The sequence below is a fragment of the Elgaria multicarinata genome, chromosome 4 (genome assembly GCF_023053635.1).
Source record: "Elgaria multicarinata webbii isolate HBS135686 ecotype San Diego chromosome 4, rElgMul1.1.pri, whole genome shotgun sequence".
Classification (NCBI taxonomy): Eukaryota; Metazoa; Chordata; class Lepidosauria; order Squamata; family Anguidae; genus Elgaria; species Elgaria multicarinata.
Genome location: NC_086174.1, coordinates 107703906 through 107728969, shown reverse-complemented (window position 1 = coordinate 107728969; position 25064 = coordinate 107703906). Strand labels below are relative to the sequence as shown.

Below are 25064 nucleotides of genomic sequence, written 5' to 3'. Positions count from 1 at the left end.
ATCAACAGACTAAATGTATTTGGTCAACTTGATTAGACATACTCCTTTTGCTGCAGTTGTGATTCATAATTACTTTTCAAAAGTCAGGAAAATACAACAGCAGACTCGGCAAACAAACAGATTCTTTCATCTGAAACATGAGAAAGATGGCATTCTAGTAAAGAGATTTCCAAGTTATGGTGTGCCATTCAAAAACCTGCATCAAGAGGGAGTGCAGTTTTCATATACATACAGATACAAAAATATGGGTAGTTGTAGAAGGCTCATCTTCCCCCAGAGAACAAATACAACTAAACCATTTTCTAATCACCCAACTGCTTTGCAAACCTATATTATTGATTTTACATATTTATTGATTTTAATGCTGGGAGTCCTCATGTTGAATAAATCTGATTTCAGATCAGCTATGTCATGCAGTAAAGTACCCTAAGGTTGGGTTCACACAATCACAAATGAAACATAAACCACACTGGCTTATTTTTCCTCCCCTCATGAGCACCTAATTAGCAGAATTACCTACACCGGTCACAGGTTGTTGTAACATCCAAACCCAAGAAAGGTGCTGGCTTTATAAACCACCATCAAACTGTTTTTGGATGTCATGGCAGCCCACGCCTGGTGAGGGTTATTATGCTAATTAAGCGGCTTGCGACCGGCAAAGTGCTGGTATTGACATTTAAAGCCCTAAACGGTTTGGGGCCAGGTTATTTGAAGGAACGCCTCCTCCCATATGTACCTACCCGGACCTTAAGATCATCTACAGGGGCCCTTCTCCGTGAGCCCCTGCCAAAGGAAGTGAGGCAGGTGGCTACTAGGAGGAGGGCTTTCTCCGCTGTGGCACCCCGGTTGTGGAATGAGCTCCCCAGAGAGGTCCGCCTGGCGCCTACACTGTACTCCTTTCGTCGCCAGCTGAAGACCTTTTTATTCACTCAGTATTTTAACACTTAATTTTAACTTAAATTTAAATTATACTGTTTTAACTCTGTATTTTAACCTTATATCAATTTTGCTGCGTGGTTTTATCCTGGTTGTGCTTTTTATATTGTATTTTGTATTTGTGTTTTTAACTTGTTGGTTGTTTTATGATGGTTTTAATTTTTGTGAACCGCCCAGAGAGCTTCGGCTATTGGGTGGTATAAAAATGTAATAAATAAATAAATAAATAAATAAATATGGGCATGGAGGGAAAATAAGCCGATGTGATTTATTTGCCCTCTGTGATTGTGCAAACTCACCTTAAGTGTCCATCATTTCTAATCTACTTCATGACATACAATAAAATCTCACATATAAATTAAGCCATTAAGACAAGAGTGGGGAATCTCAGGCCAACATCCAGTCCTCCTGGGGCCCCAGTTTGGAAAAATACAGGCAGCCTTTGCAAGTGGGCCAGAATTGGTGTTACATGGTTAGACCTTCTGGCTCCTGTTATCAATCTGGCTTCCACATTTTGCACAAGCTACAGCTTCCAAAACATCTTCAAAGGCAGCCCCATGTGGAATGTATTGTAGTAATAAGAGGTTATCAGAGTAGAGTCTACTGAAGCCAGGTTATCCCTCTCCAGATAGGGCTGTAGATGGGTCACCAATCAAAGCTGGGCCACTGAGCCTCAAGGGTCAAAGATGGATTGAGGAAAAACCTCAAACTATGAACCTGCTCCTTCAGGGGGAGTGCAATCCCATCCAGAACAGGTTAAAACCCCTTCATCTGGTCAGAAGAACTACCCACTAATAAATCTCAGTCTTGTCTAAATTGAGCTTCAGATTATTATCCCTCATCCAATCCATTGTCACAGCCAGGCATTGATCTAGTACATCCACCGCTTCACCTGATGAAGATGAAAAGGATAAACAGACCTGTGTGTGAACAAACTCCAAAAAAAACCTGAAACAACACACAGTTCACAAGCCAACAATAAACCATGGATTCTCTTCATTAGTTGTTCATAGTTAACAAATCATAGTTTGTTAGCACAGCTGGGTTCAGAATACACGATAATCCATGCTTCAACAACAATCCACAGTTCAACGACAATCCACACTCACCCATACTCAGCCTTGAGTGTGGGTTATGTTGTGTATACCCAGTAAATGGATTGGATCCAAATGTGTCTAGTTTAAGCAGAAACACACAAGAGGCCCCCTGCAATTTCTGCAGAGTCCCCCACCTGCAGCCCCACACACCATATCCTACACCATTCAAAGCATCCCCTGATCCTTGGGAGTGGCTTTTTGGGAGGTGCTGGGAGCTGCAGCAAAGAGAAAGGCTTGGAAATACCCATTATGTATATGGAACATCACTTGCAATTACTAAAATACAAGCCAATGCTTCTCCCAACTATAAAGAAGTCAGTTTTTACTATCTCATCCTATATCCTCTTTATGCATATATTATTGTTTTATATACCACTGTTCTACTGTGATCTTAGCCTTTTTGTTTGTTTGCTGTGGATATCTTTTTTTCTTTTTGGTGGACAATGTATTCTATCAGTGAATCAATAAAATAAAATTTTAAAATCCACAGAAACAGGTGTAAAATCCACAGAAACAGGTGTAGAGAAACCAATGGTACTTTTACATCATCAGCACCAGCCTTTTAAATTTGATAATTGAATTTCTTAATTAATAAGGTTACTATGCAACAAGTAGTTTGAAACTTGAAGGCAACAGCAAATAAATGTTTTTTTTTGGGAAACATACACTTCTGCAGCCATACTAGAGTGACCAGATTTAAAAGAGGGCAGGGCACCTGTCTCTAGGGAACATCTGTCTCTAGGGAACACCTATCAGTTGGCTGAAGAAGAGAACTACAGGCACTTTAGCCCAGTCATAAGACATTTGGAATGGGATTTTTCAGTCAGGAAGACAGGTTGCTCTTCCCCAATCACCATATAACCTCCTGAATATACTCAGCTCTCCAGTCTGACCAAAAGAGCAGTGGATCTGGAGTTACTTTGTTGCAATCCAGTTCAGTCCATTAACATTCTTGAGCAATGCTGCATTACACCCTTTCCTTTTTTAAAACTGTGCCATTCAGTTCTGACTCTCTCTGCTTTCATTGGCCCAATTTGCATATCACAGCTACCCAGGGTTTAAACAAACCCTGGTTAGCTATGAATTAATGGGAGCGAGTACTGGCTCCCACCCACTTCCACTAAGTTGGATATCATGATGTTCAAATCTGAAATTGAAACTGTTGAGAGAAGAACTACCCAGACTTGTAACCCATGGTTTGTTCTTGGATAGGGTGACCATATGAAAAGAAGGACAGGGCTCCTGTATCTTTAACAGTTGCATAGAAAAGGGAATTTCAGCAGGTGTCATTTGTAGATATGGAGAACCTGGTGAAATTCCCTCTTCATCACCACAGTTAAACGTGCAGGAACTATACTAGAGTGACCAGATTTAAAAGATGGCAGGGCACCTGCAGCTTTAACTGCTCTGATGAAGAGGAAATTTCACCAGGTTCTCCATATATACAAACGACACCTGCTGAAATTCCCTTTTCAATACAACTGTTAAAGATACAGGAGCCCTGTCCTCCTTTCCATATGGTCACCCTAGGTTACAAGTCTGGCTTGTTCTTCCCTCAACAGTCTCCAGTTCCAGATTTTGACTTCACAGTAAACAACCCAGGGATGGAAGATCCTGGGGTTGTTTAACTCAATGTGAGTGGGCAGGAGCCAGCACACTTGCTTGCTCCCATCATTATCAACAACACATGGTTAACAAGCTGTGGGTTGTTTGTGATGTGCAAACCAGCTCTTAGTCTCATCCTATATTGTCTGTTACAAGTATACACTGCAGTGGATCTGGAGTTACGTAGTTGCAATCTAGTTCAGTCCATTAACAAGTCAACAGAGGGTGGCACTGGATGCAAGACTAGACTCAGCAAATATTACAGACATGGCAATTCAATAGCATGCATTTCCTTTACACTGTTTGGATTTTAAGTGGGGTGCATGGGAATCAACTGACTGAAAAATGTTAAAAGTATACTTTTACCATGTCTGAAGAGCTGACCTTTACACCCTAGGTACAGTAATCTGAAAAAAATGTTATATCCATTCCTGTTATATGAAATAATGCATTTTTAGAAACAGGTTCTTTTTCCTATAGAAAATTTCCCACCCCATATCAGCGGATCATCAATAGGGTCGATTGTAATTCTTGTTAAAGCTTATGCTAAATAGCAAATCCAACTGTCACAACACAAGTTATTAGTAGTCTCATAAATACTGCAGCTTTGGTAAAACTATTCTAGATACCTGGCAAAGGGAATTTGAACAACCTCTAGCAAAGCTAGACAATTATTTTGAGATTCTATGGTAGGCATCAGAAATACATATTTATTTAGTGTGTGTGTGTGTGTGTATATATATATATATATATATATATATATATATATACAATTTTTTAAAATGTTTGTTTCAAATTTGTTAAGTACTAGCTCTGGTTATGGCAAGTAAAATATATGCAGTTTTAGAAAGCAGAGATTTAGTCAACTTTATATTCCTAACACCAGAGGGGAAATCTCACTAGTTAGATTTGTTAGTATACTTACTATTACTCTTTGTTGCCTCCAGGTACACCTTTCTCTGAAACATGCATTTTTGAAACTTGAAGGCAACAGCAAATAAATGTTTTTTTGGGGAAACATACACTTCTGCAGCCATACTAGAGTGACCAGATTTAAAAGAGGGCAGAGCACCTGCAGCTTTAAATGGTGTGATGAAGAGGAAATATATATACAAATGACACCTGCTGAAATTTCTTTTCAATACAACTCTTAAAGATACAGGAGCCCTGTCTTCCTTTTCATATGGTCACCCTATTTGAAAGATCTCATTTACCTAAAGTTAGTCATGACTGAGAACAGACTAGGAGGGAGGAAGCAGCAGCCAGGCACCTCTCCACCGTGCCTGGGTTCAGCTCCAGCAGAGAGCCCCCTCCCTCCTGCTACCAACTGTCTCTGCAGAGACCACCAGTGAGGGAGGAAGCAGCAGCCAGGCACCTCTCCACCGTGCCTGGGTCCAGCTCCAGCTCAGAGCCCCCTCCCTCCTGCTACCAACTGTCTCTGCAGAGGCCACCAGTGAGGGAGGAAACAGCAGCCAGGCACCTCTCCACCGTGCCTGGGTCCAGCTCCAGCAGAGAGCCCCCTCCCTCCTGCTGTCAACTGCAACTGCTGAACTTTGCAACTAAGATTATAGTGCCTGAATTTGCTTTCCTTTTCCCCCTCCTCCTCCTCCTCCCTCCCAATCCCCTTTCCTTTTGTGTCATGTCTTTTAGATTGTAAGCCTGTGGGCAGGGACTGTCAAGAAATACTTTTGTAAGCCGCCGTGAGGGCCTTTTTTGGCTGAATGGCGGCATAAAAATCCTTAAATAAATAAAAATAAATAAACAGAAGAAATTAGTCACTGTGACCTTGTCCCATTCCATTTAAGTTGAATGGGTCAAGTATTTCAAAAATGCTCTTCTGTGGCACAAGGGGCTGCTGTTCAATTTTTTAAAAACAATTTAAAAGCCCTGCAGAACATACAGACTAGGTCAAGTGGCTCTCTAGATCGCAGCCTTTCATATTTGTGCCTTAATCTAGCAACTTCAGAGCTCTGGATCATGGCCTGCGTCTTCATGCTAACTGTGCATTATGTATTAAAACTTTCCTCCACAGCAATGTAAAGGTTTTATTAAATATGTAATGCAACATAATGCAGGAAAATATGACAGGATTTATATTCTAAAAATATGCACTGGAATCAGAATTATACTTTTCTAATCCTTAAAAGGGTAATGTGACACAAGCGACACTTTCCTGAAATGAGAATGAAACAGTTGCTAATACTTCATACACTGACAGTCCAATCCCATGCTCATTTACTCAGAAGTAAGCCCAACTGAGTTCAAGTAGTTAAGTACTGCAGCATTATGTGTCCAGGAACTGAAAAATGCTGGACAAAAGAGATCCTGAACAGTTTATTTCAATACAAATCAAAAACTATGAAATAGCGCAGAGATCAACCAGTGTAGCTCACTCAAAGGAATTTATGAGCTGCCTCTACTGAAATGAAATGGGCAGCATCTTCGGGTGTGTAAACTCAGCATGTGCAGCAGAGCATCAAAAATGGTGACATATATAGATAATATCAATACATATATATGTTCATATTCACAGACTCAAAAAAAAAATCAAACAGCACATAAACATGCAGCTGCCTTATAACTTAACATTGATACATATGCTTTTCATGTACTTTTCCTGTCCCAATATATAGCCTGATCCTATGCATGATTACTCAGAAGGAATGCTCTTTAATCGCAATGGGCTTGCTCTTTAGTAAATGCTTTTAGGATTGCAGCTATTCACACAGACACATTATAGTTTTATACTGTTGTTTTATACTCTGAATGGTCTTAATTTTTGTGAACTGCCCAGAGAGCTTTGGCTATTGGGTGGTATAGAAATGCAATAAGTAAATAAGTAAAGAAATATAAATCCCCTGTCTAAAAAAAATAAAGTTATTAGATATAATTAGAAAGAAAGGTTATTTAAAATCAATTTATTTTGAATTATTAATGTATTTATTACTACAGTAATAAATTATTAATACATTATTCATTTCATTTTACGAATTATTATTGTACCCAAGAGGTCTGCAGGCAATGTACCTCTCCCTCTTCCTGATCCCTTTTCGTCTTGGGAATCTGGTCTGGTGTTGAAGATGTCCAACACTGGCTACAGGAGCCACACCTTGTACCGGCTAACCTTTCCAACATCTGAAGCAGGTGTAACGTGCGCACAATGGCCAGTAAGGCAGCTTGATTCTCTGTTTGGCAAAGCTATTTCACAGTGGAAGGAGCTCCCTGCAGAGTTTGAGGCTGATGTCTGGAATAGTATGTGGCCAATCCACAAAGTTGATTTACAGGTACAAAGTCCTCTGATACCTGCTCTCAGGAACTAGGTCATGACCAAAGTCTTGATCAAAAGCATTCATGTTGTGTGCATATTTTTTTTACAAACATAATATATTTAAATTAGGGTTTCAACCCAATTAAACGATTTTTAGTCATTAATGTATGTTTCAAACTATTAATCAATTAAATATGCATATAGGTCACAACAATAGTTTAGACCGAGAGACCTCCTTCTGCACGTGGTGGGCGTCATCCACATGCAAAATGGCTTTTTCTGACTTCGTAGAAGATACCCATGTGAGAAAAAGAATTAAAATCCAGAATGGTGTTTCTGTTGGTCAAAGGCATTGCACAATGCTTTATGATAAGTACTAGCAAAGGCATTGCACGATCTCTTGAATGCTATTTTGTGCGATATCACACAATGTCTCCTGCTAGCACTTGCACAACTATTCATGAAATAGCACCTTTGCTACAATTTTTTCCTCTTCTGCTTCTCTTGATCCAAACCCATATTTCTTTTGGGTTCTATCCAATGGTGCCCTTGGAAGAACTCCTTCTAAGAACCCTCCAGAACAGTGTGGAGGGAGCATGGGGGAGGTGTGTGGGGTGGGATGCTACAAAAACAATTCTGGATAGAGTCCTTTGTTTTTATATTATGCACACATATGTCATAGCACACCAAATATTCGAAAAAGCATTCTGTCTGTGTGAGTGGGTGTGAGTGTGTATGTGAAAGAGAGAAAAGAAAGACTACCTCTTTTAACATTGCCAATACAGTTTTTATATGCAGTTGCATCAAAAAATAATGTTAAAAAAATCACCTGCCGCTACAGGAAGCCAGATTCCAGCTGGACATCAGGAAAAAACACCTGACTGTTAGAGCAGTATGACAATGGAAACAATGACCTAGGGAGGTGGTGGGCTCTCCCACACTAGAGGCCTTCAAGAGGCAGCTGGACAGCCATCTGTCAGGGATGCTTTAATGTGGATTCCTGCATTGAGTAAGGGGTTGGACTCAATGATCTTATAGGTCCCTCCCAACTCAACTATTCTATGAGTCTATGAACACTTTCTATGAATTAATGTAACTGATCAATTGATTAAACATTGCAGCCCTAATTTAAATTGCTTGCATTGATTGGTAAATTAGGCATATCCTGAACAAATGTATTTGAAACTATTGATTTTCAAACAAAGGGTAACTTAAGGTCTCAGTATGGTACCTTAATTCTCCGAACATGCTTGAAAGTAAATTTCACTGAAATCAATGGGTTGTGAGTCTATATTATTTTACTGAAATTATGTTGCAATGAAATCAATGCAACAAGTCCAATCGGTTTGAATAGGAACTAAGTCTGGATCCAACCCAATGTGATTTACTTTTATGAAACTGGATTGGGGCAGGAGAATTGGAATATAAACCACAGTAACACATGCCAACTACAAGCGTGTACACTTGTACACGCTGTAAGTAAAAAGCTTATCAACAAAATTGATCCATTTGAGTATGAGATAATACTTTCTCATCATCTTATTGATCTGCTAAAAAACTATTTTTAATCTTTTCTCTGAGGCATCCTTCTTCAAAGCAAGCAAACAAACAAACCTCAACAACTGTATATAAATGGATTACGGACACCTGCTTATTTTTAATCTCGAACTTTTATCTTGCTAACATTATAGCTTACTGTACCCTTAAGTATTTCATGAAAAGCTGTACATATCTGTATCAGTTTATTCACTTCTGCAGTCTAACAAGCAGCTTCCTCTTAAAACCATCATATTTAGATCATACCTGATTCAGATATCAGTAAATGAATACAAAAGGCCAAACATTACCAGCCATCTTGACTCTTCCACTCTATATATTCTAAACTGGGCAGGATTATATTCAAGTTCTGTTTGCTTATTTGCTCCTAAAAAGTCCGCAAAGGAACTAAATGGGATTGCAAAGATCTCTTTTTTTAGAGTGACCATATGAGAAGGAAGACAGGGCTCCTGTATCTTGAACAGTTTTGTAGAAAAAGGAATTTTCTACAACCGTAACTCTCTTCATCACAACAGTTAAAGCTGCAAGAGCCCTGCCCTCTTTTGTATCTGGTCAAGACAAGAGGCAGGGTTCCTGCAGCTTTAACTGTTATGATGAAGAGGGAATTTCACCAGGTGATGTATGCATACAAAGGACACCTCCTGAAATTCCCTTTTCTATTCAACTGTTAAAGATACAGGATCCCTGTCCTCCTTTCCATATGGTCAACCTACAGACTTGCACTAACAAGGTCAGCTAACAGGCAGTTAATGACTAATAGTCCCAAGAAGCTAATAGCTAACAGGCGGCTAATATGTTCAGCTAATTTACCACCCATTTATCACCATTTACCATCCAAAAGTTGTTGTTTTTAAGTTAAGTGAACTATACACCGTTTAGGTGTGAACAGAACAAACCAACTTTCAAAGCAGAAGAGAGGATGCTCAGTCCAAAACTGGAAATGTCCCCTCCAAAGGGGGATAGCTAGCAGGAATCCAAACTTTGATTATTATAATAACTCAGATGCCCTACTGCTTTCAATAGGCCTCACATTAATTTCAGTGATATTTATTTCAAAGCATTTAAAAAAAACCCCAAAAAACTTGGATTCCAGTTGTTAGGGTACAATCAATGGAACTTACACCCTTCCAAGTGTCTTTAGGTTAGGATTAACAGCCTAGTGAATATTACATACATTTTTAAATAGCTTCTCTTCTAAGCTAAATATATGGAAGCAGGGCCTCAGTCCGTTTTCAGGCACTGCTCTCATATAGTTTGCCAAATAAGTCACAGTTAAATGCTTATGTAAGTTGCAATTCTAGGCACAGTTTTGAAGTTTCACTTTCAAGATGTAATCCATCCTGAATGCTATTGAATAAAAGCAATGACTTTACCACATGTGTTGTTTCTTGGTTGTTAGGGAGTGGTAGATATGGATTCCTTTCTCACACCCTAATTAGATCTGGCTTCAGTGATCTTCAAGATAAGACTGTTAGGAGCGGGCAGGGAGTTTGATGCTACCAGAACTCAGGGCCAGTAACTCTTCCACAGCGTTTTCATTCAGGTTCCCAGCAGCCAGTTGGAGAGGGAAGAGAAGAAATAATGCACAAGGATCTTGAGAGAGGGGGGAATGAGGCCGGCTGGAATGCTACCAGGTGTATCTCCACCCTTCCCAGAGTAATTAATGTGTACAGGATTGCTCTGTTCACTCTGAAAATTCAGTTTCACTTCAAGACCTGATTTTTTCCTATTTAAAGCTAATATTACAATGGCTAACAATGTTGTATTTTTTTTAATTAAATCATTCTTAGCTCCAACAACACATCTTTAAAAGCTGTAAAAGTTGGTAGAACTAAGTTTAACACATCTCAAACTGTTGCCTGAATCAAGAGAAGCTGCTCAGCATTTTTCATTTACTCACATGCAATGTTGTTGTTGTTTATTCGTTCAGTCGTTTCCGACTCTTCGTGACTTCATGGACCAGCCCACGCCAGAGCTTTCTGTCAGCCGTTGCCACCCCTAGCTCCCCCAAGGTCAAGTCTGTCACCTCCAGAATATCATCCATCCATCTTGCCCTTGGTCGGCCCCTCTTCCTTTCTAAACCATAATTTAGTACCATGTGCATGAGCAGAAAGGAGCCTACAGAAAATGCTGATTTCACACACACTCTCACATCTCTCCTCCTCCTATGTGACCAGGAGAAAAAACAATCCAGAATCCGATTTTGCTTTAATCAATTCTTGGTTTGTTGTTACATACAAACCAGGAATTGTAGCTTAAAATAGACTCTAGCTTGTTACAAGCCAGCAAAACAACTCAGGGTTTGTTGCTGGCTTCTTTAATGAACTAGTTTCTTCTAAACCATGATACTAGTTTACACATAATGTCAAGCCAGGAATCTACTGAAGAGAAACTGAATTCTAACTTATTCCTCCTCCAGATCAGAGAGGAGGAGCCCATGAGCCTGAGATTTTGTACAGACTCCTTTCTGCTCATGTGAGTAACACTAGACCATAGTTTAGCAATACATGTGAATGCTGTCAAGCAACAAGACCTGTAAATACAAGGTGACAGTGCCAAAAAATTAAAAAACCCTTTTATTTCAGATATAGCAAATCAATTTACATGCTAACTATCACATGATGGATTTTGTTTCCTCTTTTCTGGGCGGCTGATGCAACAACATTACTTATATAGCAGTTCCACAGTGGTCCATCAAAAGACTGGCCTCTTGGTGACAGTGCATTCATTTGGAGCATTATGTTCTATGTGGGTTTGAAAACAAGAGCAAAAACAAATACTACAGTTCTGGGCTATGAATGCCATACTGAAACTGGTTTACCTAGTGCTAACGCAATATTTTCTTTGTTGTATATACTTCATTATATGGCAGTACAACAGCCAAGCAGACATGTGAAAGTCGACCTGGAAGAGCCCAGAGTTCTACCTTCTCTTTGTTTCCTTTTACTAATCAATACCTCCCCCCTGTCCATTGTACATATGATTTCCACCTGCCTCTTTGAATCTATTGATGATAACTAACAGAGCAATCCTATGGAAATCTACTCAAAAGTAAAACAGTGAGATGGGGTGTATAGGACTGAAAATCTTCGATATATATCTAAACACTGTCACAGTTAAAAAAAAACCAAGTCTAGATTTCCATCCTTTTCTTGATAATGAAGTTATCTGCATCATACTAATACACAAAAACCATTAAAGGTGGGATCTGAGATGATACAGGCTATTAGATGTAGAAAAAAGCATACCCAAAAAAGAGATGAAATTATTTCACTTTACAAGATTTGACAATACTCTTTGGGTCTATTCAAATATTAATGCAGACATGTGGTATATAGTCCAGTGGGTCAGCATAGCTTCTAAAATGCAAATGGCTTTGAATCCTGTCCTGCATATACAAACCTATTATGGCAGGATGAAGACTACCTGAGAAGCCTTTTCCCTGGCATGACAGCTTTGCATGCATGAGAAATCTTTGGCAGGGGATGCTTTCAAAAAAGCCATTTCCTGTGTGAATTCTAGAGGTACTATAGTCCTGGGATAGCTGTGCCATATACCTGCCTGGAATAATCTCCTACATTCTACATCCCATCAGCCTGTTTCTATTATTAAACTTTACAGAATATAAACCAGAAACTTTCTGTTCTGTCTATAATGAGAAAAACTTCATGTATATTTCAAGATATGCCCAGAGCACATGCAAATTTCCTTTGTTGGTGAGAACAGGAAGACGTTATGAATTTGCTCCCTATCATATCCTGGACCCGTAAACTACAATCCTGCACCAGTTATGATACTATAGTCCTAACAACCCAGAGTTCACAACCCAACAACAAACCATGGGTTCACTTCCTGGGTTGCTCCATATTAATAACTCATAGTTAAACCATAGTGCAGGGTTCATACGTAACAACCATCCACAATTCAACAACTTATGATTCAACAACCCATGATTCAACAACAACCCACAATTAACAGCAGCCCATACTCTGGGTTGTTGTTACATGCAAAACAGATCAAAGGCAACTTCCTATGTTTCTTAATGATTGCTTCTTTCAATAATATTTGGTACAATTTGCTATCTTAAATTATTAATCTCTGCCTAAAGCTGAAAGTAAGGTCAAGCTGTTATATCTAGTAATGATTTTAAAACCACGCATGTTGGGTGGGAGGAGGCACCTCAAATGGATGCAGCCCATTTATGTGGGTTGTTTCCTTATATGTGGAATTGGTTTGAATACTTGAGACTGACCTTACGAGTCTGGGTTGTGGAAGGCACACAGCAGCCACCTGCCCACACACTCACAATGGCCGCCAAACGCCACTAAGTCTGGCCTCCTACCCAAGGCATGCTGGGAGTTCCACCCAAGGCCTGATGGGTGTTCGCTTGGCGCTTACAGTGTACTCCTTTCGTCGCCAGCTGAAGACCTTTTTATTTTCTCAGTATTTTAACACTTAATTTAACTTAAATTTACATTTTGCTGTTTTAATTCTATATTTTAACCCATATCAATCTTTGCTGTGTGGTTTTAATCCTGGTTGTGCTTTTTATATTGTATTGTGTATTCGTGTTTTTAAATTGTTAGTTGTTTTTATGCTCTTCATGGTTTTAATTTTTGTGAACCGCCCAGACAGCTTCAGCTATTGGGTGGTATAAAAACGTAATAAATAAATAAATAAAATTTTAAAAACCTATGTTTTTTATTAAATTCTTTACATTGGACAGCTAGACCTATCAGTGTGTCAAATTTCTAACTCATCTGGAAGTGGGTAAACATTTCCGACATACATCCCCCACACATACTTTCAGTTTATAACTAGAAGATATACTGTCAGAGAACTATCTATATTATAATATTGATAAATGTAACATTACAATTCTGTAGTCATTACTAGTGATTACATCATACATTATCTCTCGGGTTAAAGCAATGGGTCCTAAACACTGTCTAGTTAAAATAATTCTAATTTATTATCAACCTATATTGAAAGCATGAAAGTTAAGAAGAAATTCATCTACTTTTTATTCTCCAGAGACAGGAGCCTCCATCATAATCTATTATGATAGAGTTCTATTATTTATTTATTTATTTTTATAGCATTATCAGTGTGCTAGGTCTCTGCCCTAAGGAGCCTACAATCTAAAAGGAGAAATTGCAGAGAAGGGGGAAGTAAGAGGAGACAGGGTTAAACAGGAAAAGAATATGTGAGTGTTAAGTACATGTTAAGCTACTGTTGTTGCTGCTATTGTCATTGTTGTTGCTGGTTATATTGTTGGCTTTTATTGTTTTTATTGCTATTTTATTGTGTTTATGTTTTCATTGCTTTTAATATTTTAACTGTTTTTGTGTATTTTATTGCTGTAAGTTGCCTTGGGAGGGCTTCTGCCCCAAAAGGCGGCCAAGAAATGTTTTAAATGAATAAAAATAAAGGACTAATGGAGTTGCTTCCTTTTTATTATATGCCCCACTAAGTTCCCAGCCCCTAAGTTACAGCACCATAAGAGGGTAAAAATAAAAATAAAAAAATCCATTACACATTTGCTCAGATGTATGCAAAGCACTTCAAGTATGTGAAGATTTATAACCTTTGACCATTTCAGCCTTGGGTGTTTGAGGGAAGAGATGGAGCATGCCGCTGGTGTATCACAAAACAAAGCAAAACATCCACTCTGAAACCTAAGAGAAAAGTAAAGTGCAGCAAGCGAAGAAAAATCCCAGTCACAGCTGGGCAGAGAGAGGAAACACTGAGGCAAAGGGAAGGAAAAGAAACAAGGAGGAGGAAAATCCAGGCCTCTGACTAGAACTCTCCGAGTCTTGTGTGAGCAACGGCTGACAGCGGAGGCTCCCTCCGGCTCTGCTCTTCCCTTCTTCCCCTTCCTCCATATCTCAAGGGTGCAAAGCTCCTCCCTGCTGTCCAGGGCCGTGTCCCTCGGTGCTCTTTAGAAACTCTGTTGTTGCTGCCAGTCTGTAAGCAGCCAGATGCCCACACACTCCGCCCCCCACCGCTAGCCTGAGCTGCACAAGGCCCCGTCTATCCAGCCCCCCCCCCCCGGTCCTGATTGACACAGGAGTTGGTACATACGGGTCTGTCACACCGAAGGCAAGGAGAAGGGTGTCGTTTGGTTTAAACATGGCTTTTTCTCTACTCTTTCTCTACCCCCCCCCCCCCCCGGTGTCTCTCCATGTTACCTTGGAGCCACCATCACCATCATGGCACACACACACACAGAAAGAGAGAAGGCAGTTCCCAAAGGGTGGAGTGTGTGTTTGTTTCAAAAATATACACACGCACACAAACACAGTTTGCACAGCTTGTATTGCTCGGAGTTTGCCAGCAGCAAACTCTTCCCAACGGCGAGAGGAAAGGAGGGCAACGCGGCCGCCGCCGCACCATTTCCAGAGAGAAACCCAGCAGAGTTGGGGCAGGCAGTAGGCATTCAAGGGGACAACTAAAGGCGGCCCTGGGGGAGAAAGGCACGGACACCGAACACGCGCCCCCCTCCCTCCCTCCCTCCGTCTCTCTAGCACACGCAAACGGATCTCCCATTCACACGTCGACTGAGACGTCTGGCACCCCAGTCGCCCCATTTTGCAACAGGCGGTTCAAGAGGAGAGGTGGCGGGGGAAGCACCGAAAGCCACGAACGATCCGCGGCCTCCCGACATTAAGTCGCGCCCGCGGGGTTGGCCCTGGGGCAAATGGGCGGGTGGTTTGGGATTTTAGCGGGATGCGATTATTTCCCTTCCCTCCCCCCCCCCTCCTCCTCGATCGCAGGGCTGAGAGGCGGGCGAGCTGCATGCGCCCTCGGGGAAGCGGCTCCTTACCTTTCTCTTCGGCATGGTGTCCCTTCTGCGGGCAGCCGAAGTAAAGCGAGAAGGGAAGCGGCCGCCGCGATGGCTTCGGCTGCTGCGGCTGCGGCTGCTGCTGCTCCTGTCGCCGCCGCCGCCGCCGCACAAGCCTGCGCAGATCTCTCCTCCGGAGGCACCTCGCCAAACCTCCACGGTCCCCGCTGACCACAGCGCGCAGCCCCGCGGGCGCTTGGCTGGTGACCCCACTTCCTCCGCTGGCGAAACCCAAGCAAGCAACGGCCTCCGCCCGCTGCCACTACCCGATCGCCCACCTCGTCTCTGGAGAGCAGGAGAAGCGGCTGCTCGGGGCGAGGGTGGGGGACGACACGGGGTCAGCTCCGGCTTGCGATTGGCTCCCCAATTCGGTAGCCCCCACCTCCCTGGCGAAGGGATATATAGAGCGCGAGCGAGAGAGCCGGAGAGACTCGCGAAGGGAAGTCCTTGCGGTTCAGATGCAGGGCACGCCGGGGCGAGGCAGGACCCCGTGGTTGGCAGGGCGCCGACCGCTCTCGGATGCTGCCCGTAGGGAAGCGGGGGGCCGCCGGCCTGGCCGCGGAGCGGGGATAGAACCAAATCATCCATCCATCTAAATCCGATGATTCGGTTACATACATCTCACCGGAGTGGTAAAGGAATTACACACACACACACACATTTTGCACAACTATTTTTCAAAGCAAAGGTCCTAAAACTCTCCACCATCTCGAAATTGTTGCCATTATAACGATAGATTTATAGCATCTATATTCAATAAATAATCATAACATTTAGATTTATAGAATCTAAATATATAACGATTTATAGAAATGATAAATGTCATAAAGTTTATTATCAGTTATTGCTATGCTGTGTAAACTATGGAAGATATTTCACAATAAATCTGTGGAATTGATTGATTTTCATCACTTGATACTATTTTCTTCTTTTTAAAAAAATCAGTATGCATTGGATTGGTGCGCACTGCTAATACTATAGTTGCAGCCTTCAAACAATACAGTTCAGAGGAGTTTCAAATTACTATATTGTTTGTATTGTCTGTTCCAGAGGAAACTGCCATCTTCATTCAATATTGTCAGCATATCTGAGATATTGCACACTATTTATTGTAGTAATTCTGAGAGACTACTTCATTGATAGAAAGTAAAATAGAATAATTACCTCAGGTAATGCCCTCTCCTGATTTTCCATCAACTATGTATTGCAGCCTGCTGGGCACTTCACAGCTTTCCTGCTTTTGCAGCTCCATGTGCAAAAAGACCGTATCTTACTGGTTCACACATAACAACCCACAGTAATTCCTGTTTTGCATAACATGGCAGGCTCATCATGGGATATTTAATCAATGATGAGCTATCATGCATGCCAAGTATGTGAGGCCGCCGTTTACAATATACAGTTGGGCTTTGCAACTGAATAACCCAGCCATCATGGGTTATTCGAGGGTTAAAAACTCTCGCTTAACCCTTGATTAGTAATAGAGTTATGTGAGAGTTGTTTAACGCTTGAATAGCCTACAATGACTGGGTTCGCACAATATGGCGCAACCCCCTATCGCCTAGATCAGGACGTGCATATTTAAAATGGTGGCTGCACACACCTAGTGTGTTAAATAAACCACAATGAGCCAGCCATGTTGTGCAAACTGGCCCTATGGGTGCCACCAACGTGACACATACATTATGGTGGGACTTGGGAGAGGGCTTTCTCTGTTGTGGCACCCCGATTGTGGAATGCCCTCCCCTTAGAGGCCCAACTGGCACCAATGCTGGCTTCATTTCGGCACCAATTTAAAACCTTTGAGGGTTAAATTTGCCTAAAGCTGCACATAGTTTTAATTGTTTTAATTGCTTTTAATTTTTTTACTGGTTTTAGCTTGTTAATGGTTTAATACATTTTTAGTTGTGTACATTATTTATTGTTTTATACTGTTTGAATTGATTTTATCTGTACGCCGCCCTGAGAGCCCAATGAAATAGGGCAGGATACAAATGTTTTAATGAATGAATGAATTGTTGTTGAATGGTACGTTGTTTTTACATGCAACCACTGCACTACTGCTTAACTATAGATTGTTAATCATGAAAGCTGAAGAAAAGAACCCATGGTTTGTTGTTGGATTGTGAACTCTGGATTGTTAGGAATATAGTGACAAAACTGGGACAGGACTGTAGTCTCTATTGTTTACATAGACCTTGTGTAGTGCACAGTTCACATGAAACAACAACCCATGATTCAAGGACAACCCATAGTCAATCCATACTCTGGGTTGTTGTTACGTACAAACCAGGGCCATGTGTAATTAGAGCTGGACATTCAGTGATGGTCTGCTACATTTAAGTACTGACTTTCTCTTTTACTTTTCCTGCTGGGACTGTTCTGTAGCAGATGCTCCAAGTACTCATCTGGTCTTGTAGTTACATATGTTGCTGCTTCTTGGCCCCATGTGAGTACTGTAATTTTAAGAATGTTTGGTGTAAATTTGCTCGGTGCTTGTCCCTATGGTTATATATTAGGGAAGCCGTGGACTTCCAGAGGTTGGATTACAACTCTCATCATCCCTGAACATTGGCCACATTGACTAGGGTTGGAAGCTGGAGTCCAGTCACATCTGGATAGCCATAGCATCTGTGCTAAGGCTTATAACCAGTGGTGTGCCCTGGATAGTAACTGGAAGTATGTAGGAAAGTGTAGCAATTGATTGGTTTCCAGTATAAGGTTGTGGTCATTATATATTAAACCGTGGTTGCCAGAAAGTTAACCTGTTGTTTGGACTGGTCGAGGCTCAAGGTGGTAAGTGTGGTGGACATTATTGAAGACTTGGTGGTATTTCTCAAGTGTATAAATACATGGTTTGGAGGTATGTCAACCAGTTCTGGATGGGGTTACACTCCTCCTGAAAGACTGTGTTTGCAGCTTGGTGGTGCTCCTGGATCCGTCACTTCAAATGACAGCTCATATAGATGTGATGGCTAGGAGCACCTACTATCAGCTTCGGCTGATATGCCAGCTGCACCCCTTCCTAGAGTTGGAAGATCTAAAGATGGTAGTGCACGTGCTATTAACTTCGAGGCTCAACTTCTGCTATGCACTCTACATAGGGCTACCTTTGTGCCTAGTCTGGAAACTTCAACTAGTTCAAAAAATGGCAGCCAGATTGGTCACCAGTACATCTAGAGGTGACCATGTTACACCAATTTTAAAATCACTCCACTGGCTGCCAATTAGTTTCCGGGCGAAGTATAAAGTGTTGGTTATTACCTTTAAAGCTCTACATAGTTTGGGTCCAGGTTACCTGCGGGATTGCCTTCTCCCGTACAATCTGCCCACACACTCAGGTCGTCTGGGAAAAATTTACTTCAGCCAGCAAAAACTAGATTAACTGTTACCCAGAAGACCTTCTCTTCTGCCGCTCCCAGACTGTGGAACGGCCTGCCAGGTGTGGTGCTTCAGTTTGAGAGATTAAACAGAAAGGAGGAACAACTAAGCCTGGGAGTGTTTGGGGAGTGGCCCTTCACAGGAACAGGCAGAAGCTAGCAGAAGTCCCATGCAGCTGACAACAATCCCAATCACCTCACTCCCCATAAAAGATTTGCCAAAACTCAGAAGCAACACTGGAAGCAACTATTGTTCTTGGTACCTTGTCTTTGTTGCGTGTATACCTGCTCCTTGATCTTGCCTGGACTTATCCTGACCGTGGACTGGACCCTGACTACGTTTTGATGCTTTCTTGATTCCAGTATTGTTGACCTGGCTTTGGACAGATACTTCAGCTTTCGACCACGGACTGTTTGTTGACTTTTCCCTCTGCTTATAGAGTTTTACACTGGTGATTTACGACACCGGGAGAGATTCGCCAACTCAATAGTCTTTCTGAATATAAAAAAAGCTATAAAGACTGATCTCTTCTGGCAGGCCTACCCAGTCAAATTTTAAGAATTCTGGCTGTAATTTTAACAATGTATTGGTTTTATACGTTTTAATCAGTTTTATATATTTTATAATATTTCAGCCATTTTGTGAAAGGTCATACCCATGGCAGCCATTTTATTAAAGAAGACATAACATTGCAAATGGGCCCACTAACTGTAAAACTGTTGGGGACCCCAGGGCTAGAGTGACACAAAGCCCTGCTTGGTGCTTCTGGTACCAAGTTCAAAGCTCAAAACAAAAGTAACACTAGACAAATGCAAAAAGGAATTTTGTAGCAATTTAAAAAACAATGAATACTCTCCATGGACAATAGCCTATTGGGGATTATGCCACAATAAATCTGTTAGGGTTTATCAGATGAGTGTTTTAGCATGCTCATTACTGGCCACTCATGGTTCTTCATGGTTCCTTTTGACATTGTCATCTGCCTCCTGCAATGTCTTCCCTTCCTTCTGGTCTTTTTTCCATCAAAAATGGGGATACCAGAGAAGGTGGACATGAATCTGAGGAAAAGGGAAATTATGCCTTAGAAGTGACTCATTGGAAGCAATAGGAGTTATTGAGGCTGGTCTGGCAATGCAACTCACAATCCATATCTATAAACACTTGTTAATGGTGATATACAGGTTTTTAAGCAGGCATGGAATAGGGAATTGGATTATCCCTAATCAGTGGATCGCTACTTTGGCAGCTACCTGTTGCATCTATGGATCTTAGGCTGCATCTCATTCAGCAAAACCTTTTGTTTCCTGTCTTTTGGACATCACAACATCTCTTTAATAAGGGATTGTCTAATTTGGTTAATTTCTGGTGGTGCAATACAACTAATGCTTCTTTTTAACATATGTTTTGGCAATGTCCAGTAGTTGCTTCTTTTTTGAGGAGATTTTTGTATATATATATATATATATATATATATATATATATTTACAGGAATAGTGTTTAATATTCACTGGTGTACATGCACTCACTTTTCTGCTACATGGAAATTAATGAATGCTCAGTGTCAATGGATTCTCTGTGCCTTTCTGAGACCTAAAGACTGTTCTTACAACACCGGAAAGATAAAAAGCTCACCTCCTACAATGCAATGAATGGAGGACCTTACAATGCTTTCAACATTTGAATGGGTGACATATAGACGCTACCTTCAAATGGATATTTATTTGGATATCTTGTCTGCTTTAGTTGAAACCTATGTATAATTGCTAACAAATCATAGGTGTTTCATATGTATTCATTGCTATAGATGTGTACAAAGAAAGAAGTGACCCAATCCTTGGGGCTGGTGTCTCCAGCATGGTGCCCACCAGGCTACCAGCCACTCATTATTATTTTATTTCTTAATAATTTTTTTAAAAGAAAAAATAATTAGGGAGGCTGACATGCTGCAAAATGAACTGCTGCCCTCTCCTCATGTGTTTGCTTGATCTAGCTTCAGAATGCTTGAATTATAGCTGTTGTGTACTTGGACTTTCAAAAAGCTTTTGGCCAAGTTGTCTACCTAATACAGTCCCTATGCAATTGATCCCTTTATGTTAAAGGGATGGCAATACTGGGTAAACTTCCATAACCAAGTATGAAAAAAGCCACAACTCCATTCCAGGTGAAAAAATTGCAGTGTCTCTTCAGACCTCAAACTATTGTACTTTACTATGGAAGTTCCAAAAACCACTTACAAGCAGCAATTAAATTTAACAGGGGCCCTGTTTTCATGGCGCTGGGTTGGTGCCATCTCCCTCCAAAACCCCACAGTTTTTATTTCCCAGGGTGGTGTCGGGTGATCCTGACATCAAGGAGGGAGCATGGGGTTTCTGGAAGCCATCTGGGTGCCAGAGGGCCCTCCCCCCCGCCTTCTTCCTGGTGGAAGGTGACCAAGTCCCCAACCTTTTTCAATGTGCAGCTTCACAGGAAAGCCCTGTGGTGGCTGCGAAGCTGAGCCTACATTGTATAACTGACGCAGCGCAGATCCGCAGCCACTGCAGGGCTTTCCCTGCATATAGACAGACCCCTGGGGATCACTCCTGGGAAATGGGGAGAATGCAATGATTTGGGAGAAACCTTGTCTGCGTTTTCAGGAACAGTGGGATAGGCAAATAATGGAGAAAAATGGCTGGAGTGGAAGCACGTTGTATTTAATCTATTCATATATTTAATACATTTCTGTTCGCAACAATTAAAACCATGAAATATAACAGGATAAAATACAATATAGAAGTTTAAAAGTATAGTCTAAAATAAAATTAATAAACAAATAAATCCTAGCAGCAGTGCAAAGGTTTAAAATACAGTAACAGAAATGGAAAGACTAAAATTGCTTATATGGGCCTCTGCTTCTTAATTTGTTCATTCCTCTCAATTTGTTCATGCGCAAACAGATCGTCATACGCCAAGACTCCTGTATCCTACTGCTCAGACCTTGCTAGAATTGGGAATAAGAGTCACAAGATTCATTATATTTTTGAAAATGTGGCATGACTGAGTCCATGCTGACACAGCTCCAAAATCATATTCATATCTCATCACTATCGTCATGTCAGTGGTGATTGTGGTGTTTTGTCTTCGCAGAAGGAAAGAAATGCTGTGAAATTTGTCCAAATTTCTTCTCTTTGGAAAGGAGGGGAGAGAGAGAGAAAGTGCAAGAGAGCAACATCACAGTATTAAGCAGAATAATTTCTTTAGTTTCCTAGATTTTTGAGTATTGGGTTGTTGTTTTTCTGGATTTCCCTCTCAGTGTAGAGATTTAAAAGAAAACAGGCTCATCTAATCCTTTCCCCTAAAAGGCAGGACTTTTCTGTATCTGAGCAGGATAAAATTACTATTACAATCTCAAGCTTTCCATTACTCATAATTTCTATAGAGCTTCCAAGTACCCACTGCTTCATTGCCAGCTTTCTTTCTGAATTCTAGATTTCTATGACTCATTTTCCTCTCAGCATCCAGAAGTTAAGATACAAAAGCGAAAAGTGTGCATGCATTTAAGTTCTTCTGCAACAATGTAAAAGGAAACCATTCATATCTATTATTTATACTATTATTAGGCATTGTAGGACACATTTGAAAGAACCTCTCATTTACTTTTGATGAATCTATTGTCAAATTCTACCAGATTATTTTGCCTGGAAGATGCTCTGTGTGTGTGTGTGTGTGTGTGTGTGTGTGTGTGTGTGTGTGTAGCCAATGTGCACAAGCATGATTGAGAAGTCAATAGCAGTCTCAACATGCAGTGTAAATGACTGAATTATTTCCCCTAACAATCCTGTATATGTTTTGGGTATGTCTAAATGAGGAGGAGGAATCCAGGGGAAAGGATAGTTCTTTGATATATTATTAACTAAATGTTATATTGTTGTTGTTCTTATATATGCTCTTTTAATTAATTTTATATATTATATTGTGTTTGGTGTTGTTCCCCACCTCGATCCAGAGGCAGATTATTATTAGTATTAGTATTAAATCTCTCTTCTCGCTCGTGGCGTTTTTTCTAGACGAACATGATGGACTTTGCCAAATCATGCTGTCTTTTACTGGTTCAGAAATTTCCTGACTATTGAACGTGTTTTACGTATGACTGCTTTCTGGATGTTGGTGTGGATGTATTTTGGTAGGCCCAGTTTCTGAAGATTTCCTGCAAAAAAAAAAGAAAAAAAGAAAAGTCATTAGGTATTGCTATGTTGATGAGGTAAGTGTATTTTTTATTTTTTATCTATAACTGTTACGTCTGGTCAGTGCAAGTTATTGTCTTGATCGTATGAATTGTTCTGTCCCAGTCAAGTATGGACTATGGTCAGGAATGCTGGGAGTTGTAGTTCAAAACATTTGTGGGCACCAGCTTGGGGGAAGGCTGCTGTAAATCATGACAAATGTAAATGGGTAGAGCAATCCTGCACGGCAAGGGAGGGAGGAAGATTCAAAGGCAGAGGAGCCACCTTACCCAAAGCCCTGCCAGGCTCAAACTGACTGAGTGGAAGGGAGGCAGAAATGGCCTTTTCCTTTTTTTCTGTCCCCCCACCCCCACCCTTAAACAGTTTTTTCCCTGTTAATTCCAATGGGAGTGGAATGAATTACACCAGCTCCAATGCTGGAGTAGTACTTCCCTCATTCTGGGGGCATGGAAGGGCTTTGGGTTACCTCCTTTTTGTGCTCTCCGATATCAGAATTCTAACTGATCAGAAGCCCTGGTTAGTGTTTACAGATCTTACTGCAGTCTCACAGTGAGTCAGGTCACTCTCTCTAGGGGTAGACTTCTCTCTCCACCTTTGGAGAGGGAAATCCATGTCCTTTAGCCTCTGGGATGCCCTCCCAATGAGCATTGGATTGCAGTCTTAAATACATTTGTATATCATCAAAAAATCAAACCATCAATATAATTACTAGATAGATAGATTTAATTTCTCTAAAGGAGTTATTTATTTATTTATTACACTTATATACCCCTCCCATAGCCAGGGCTCTCTGGGCGGTTTACAGAAATTAAAATTATCACTTTAATATGTAAAAGCTATGCTGTATTATTAAAATTATTGGCTATATTTAATATTTTCTTAATTTGGGAATGCATTTTTTATATTGTTTTTATGTTTTTTAAATTTTTGTATACTTTTAATGTTTACTATTTTTAATTGTTGTAAACCGCCCAGAGAGCTTCAGCTGTGGGGCGGTATATAAATGTAATAAAATAAATAAATAAATAAATAAATTTGTGCAATGGGTGAATTAGATAACAATATTTACTGAAAATGTGACGGATGAATCAGTGAAAAGGGGTAACTTATGATGAAGAAAAAAAGGCTAAAGTTATTTCTACTTTGGCCAGAATGCTGAGTCACCCCTCTTTTTGGTAAACATTCCATATTCGGAATTTTACTTCACTTTCTTCTTGTTCTTTCCATTCTCCTATCATTGATGCATGAATCTAACACAGACATAAATAGAGGCTAGCTCTTGCGTTTGACTCAGCTGTTCAGGGGCTGAAAGTCACATTTATTTATTTATTACATTTTTATACCGCCCAATAGCTGAAGCTGTCTGGGTGGTTCACAATAAGTTAAAAAGGCATTGAATGTATGTTTTTCGAAATCTCTCTCCACAATGGCATTCATAAGATCATGGTGCAATGTAAAAAAATACTGTCCAAAAGTTACTGCACTGCATAAAGTTGCTTCCAGCCAGCTACACAATTTAATCTCCCTGGTTCATCACACTCATTTTTAAGGGTGTTATTGTTTTTTATACTTGATTTTAACTGTTGAAACCTGCCCTGAGTAGTGTATAAGCACTAAAAGGACGGGACATAAATATAATAAATATATGCTGTCCTTTAAACAGTATAGTTTTTGGAAGCATCTTTAGCTACTAAAATCTCAAGGCAGACATAATATCACCACCATCACATAATGTGATACTTCACTGGAAGTTTCAGTGAAAAAGTACTAGTCTAGAGTATCCATGGAATATATATGTGCATAGCTGGCCATAGGAGTTTCCAGATAGTTTCTCACAATGAGTCATGGGAGCCGTCTATGTCTTCTAAGCCCCACAGTGGCACTGGGTCAGTTATATGATGCAGCCACTGACTTGCAGCTACCATGGGGCTTTTGGTCTAAGCTGCACAGTAAAAAAGTTGGGAACTTACCCCAACTTTTTTTTTAAAGTGAGGTCACCACAGCCCTTCCGTTGTGCGACCTTGCTCCGGGGTCAAGCTGGGGGTGGATGGTTGCTGGGAGCCAGGCAGAGGGCAGGGTTGTCTTAATTAACTTCTCTGATGCTGCGTTAATTCTTCCCAATTTATATCCCAAACTGCATTCGTGGAGGGAGCTTT

The 25064-nt window shown here is 40.7% G+C and overlaps 1 protein-coding gene across 2 annotated transcripts in view; it reads right to left on the bottom strand.

Annotated features, from left to right (window-relative positions):
* The window catches only part of HMGN3 (high mobility group nucleosomal binding domain 3), a 41439-nt gene extending 26053 nt beyond the window's left edge, over positions 1–15386 (bottom strand). For both annotated transcript variants that reach the window (XM_063124922.1, XM_063124923.1), the window contains exon 1: positions 15290–15386. In XM_063124922.1, the coding sequence (XP_062980992.1) occupies positions 15290–15304 (15 nt within the window). In that variant the 5' untranslated portion in view covers positions 15305–15386. The remainder of the gene's footprint in view (positions 1–15289) is intronic.
* Positions 15387–25064: the final 9678 nt, after the last annotated feature.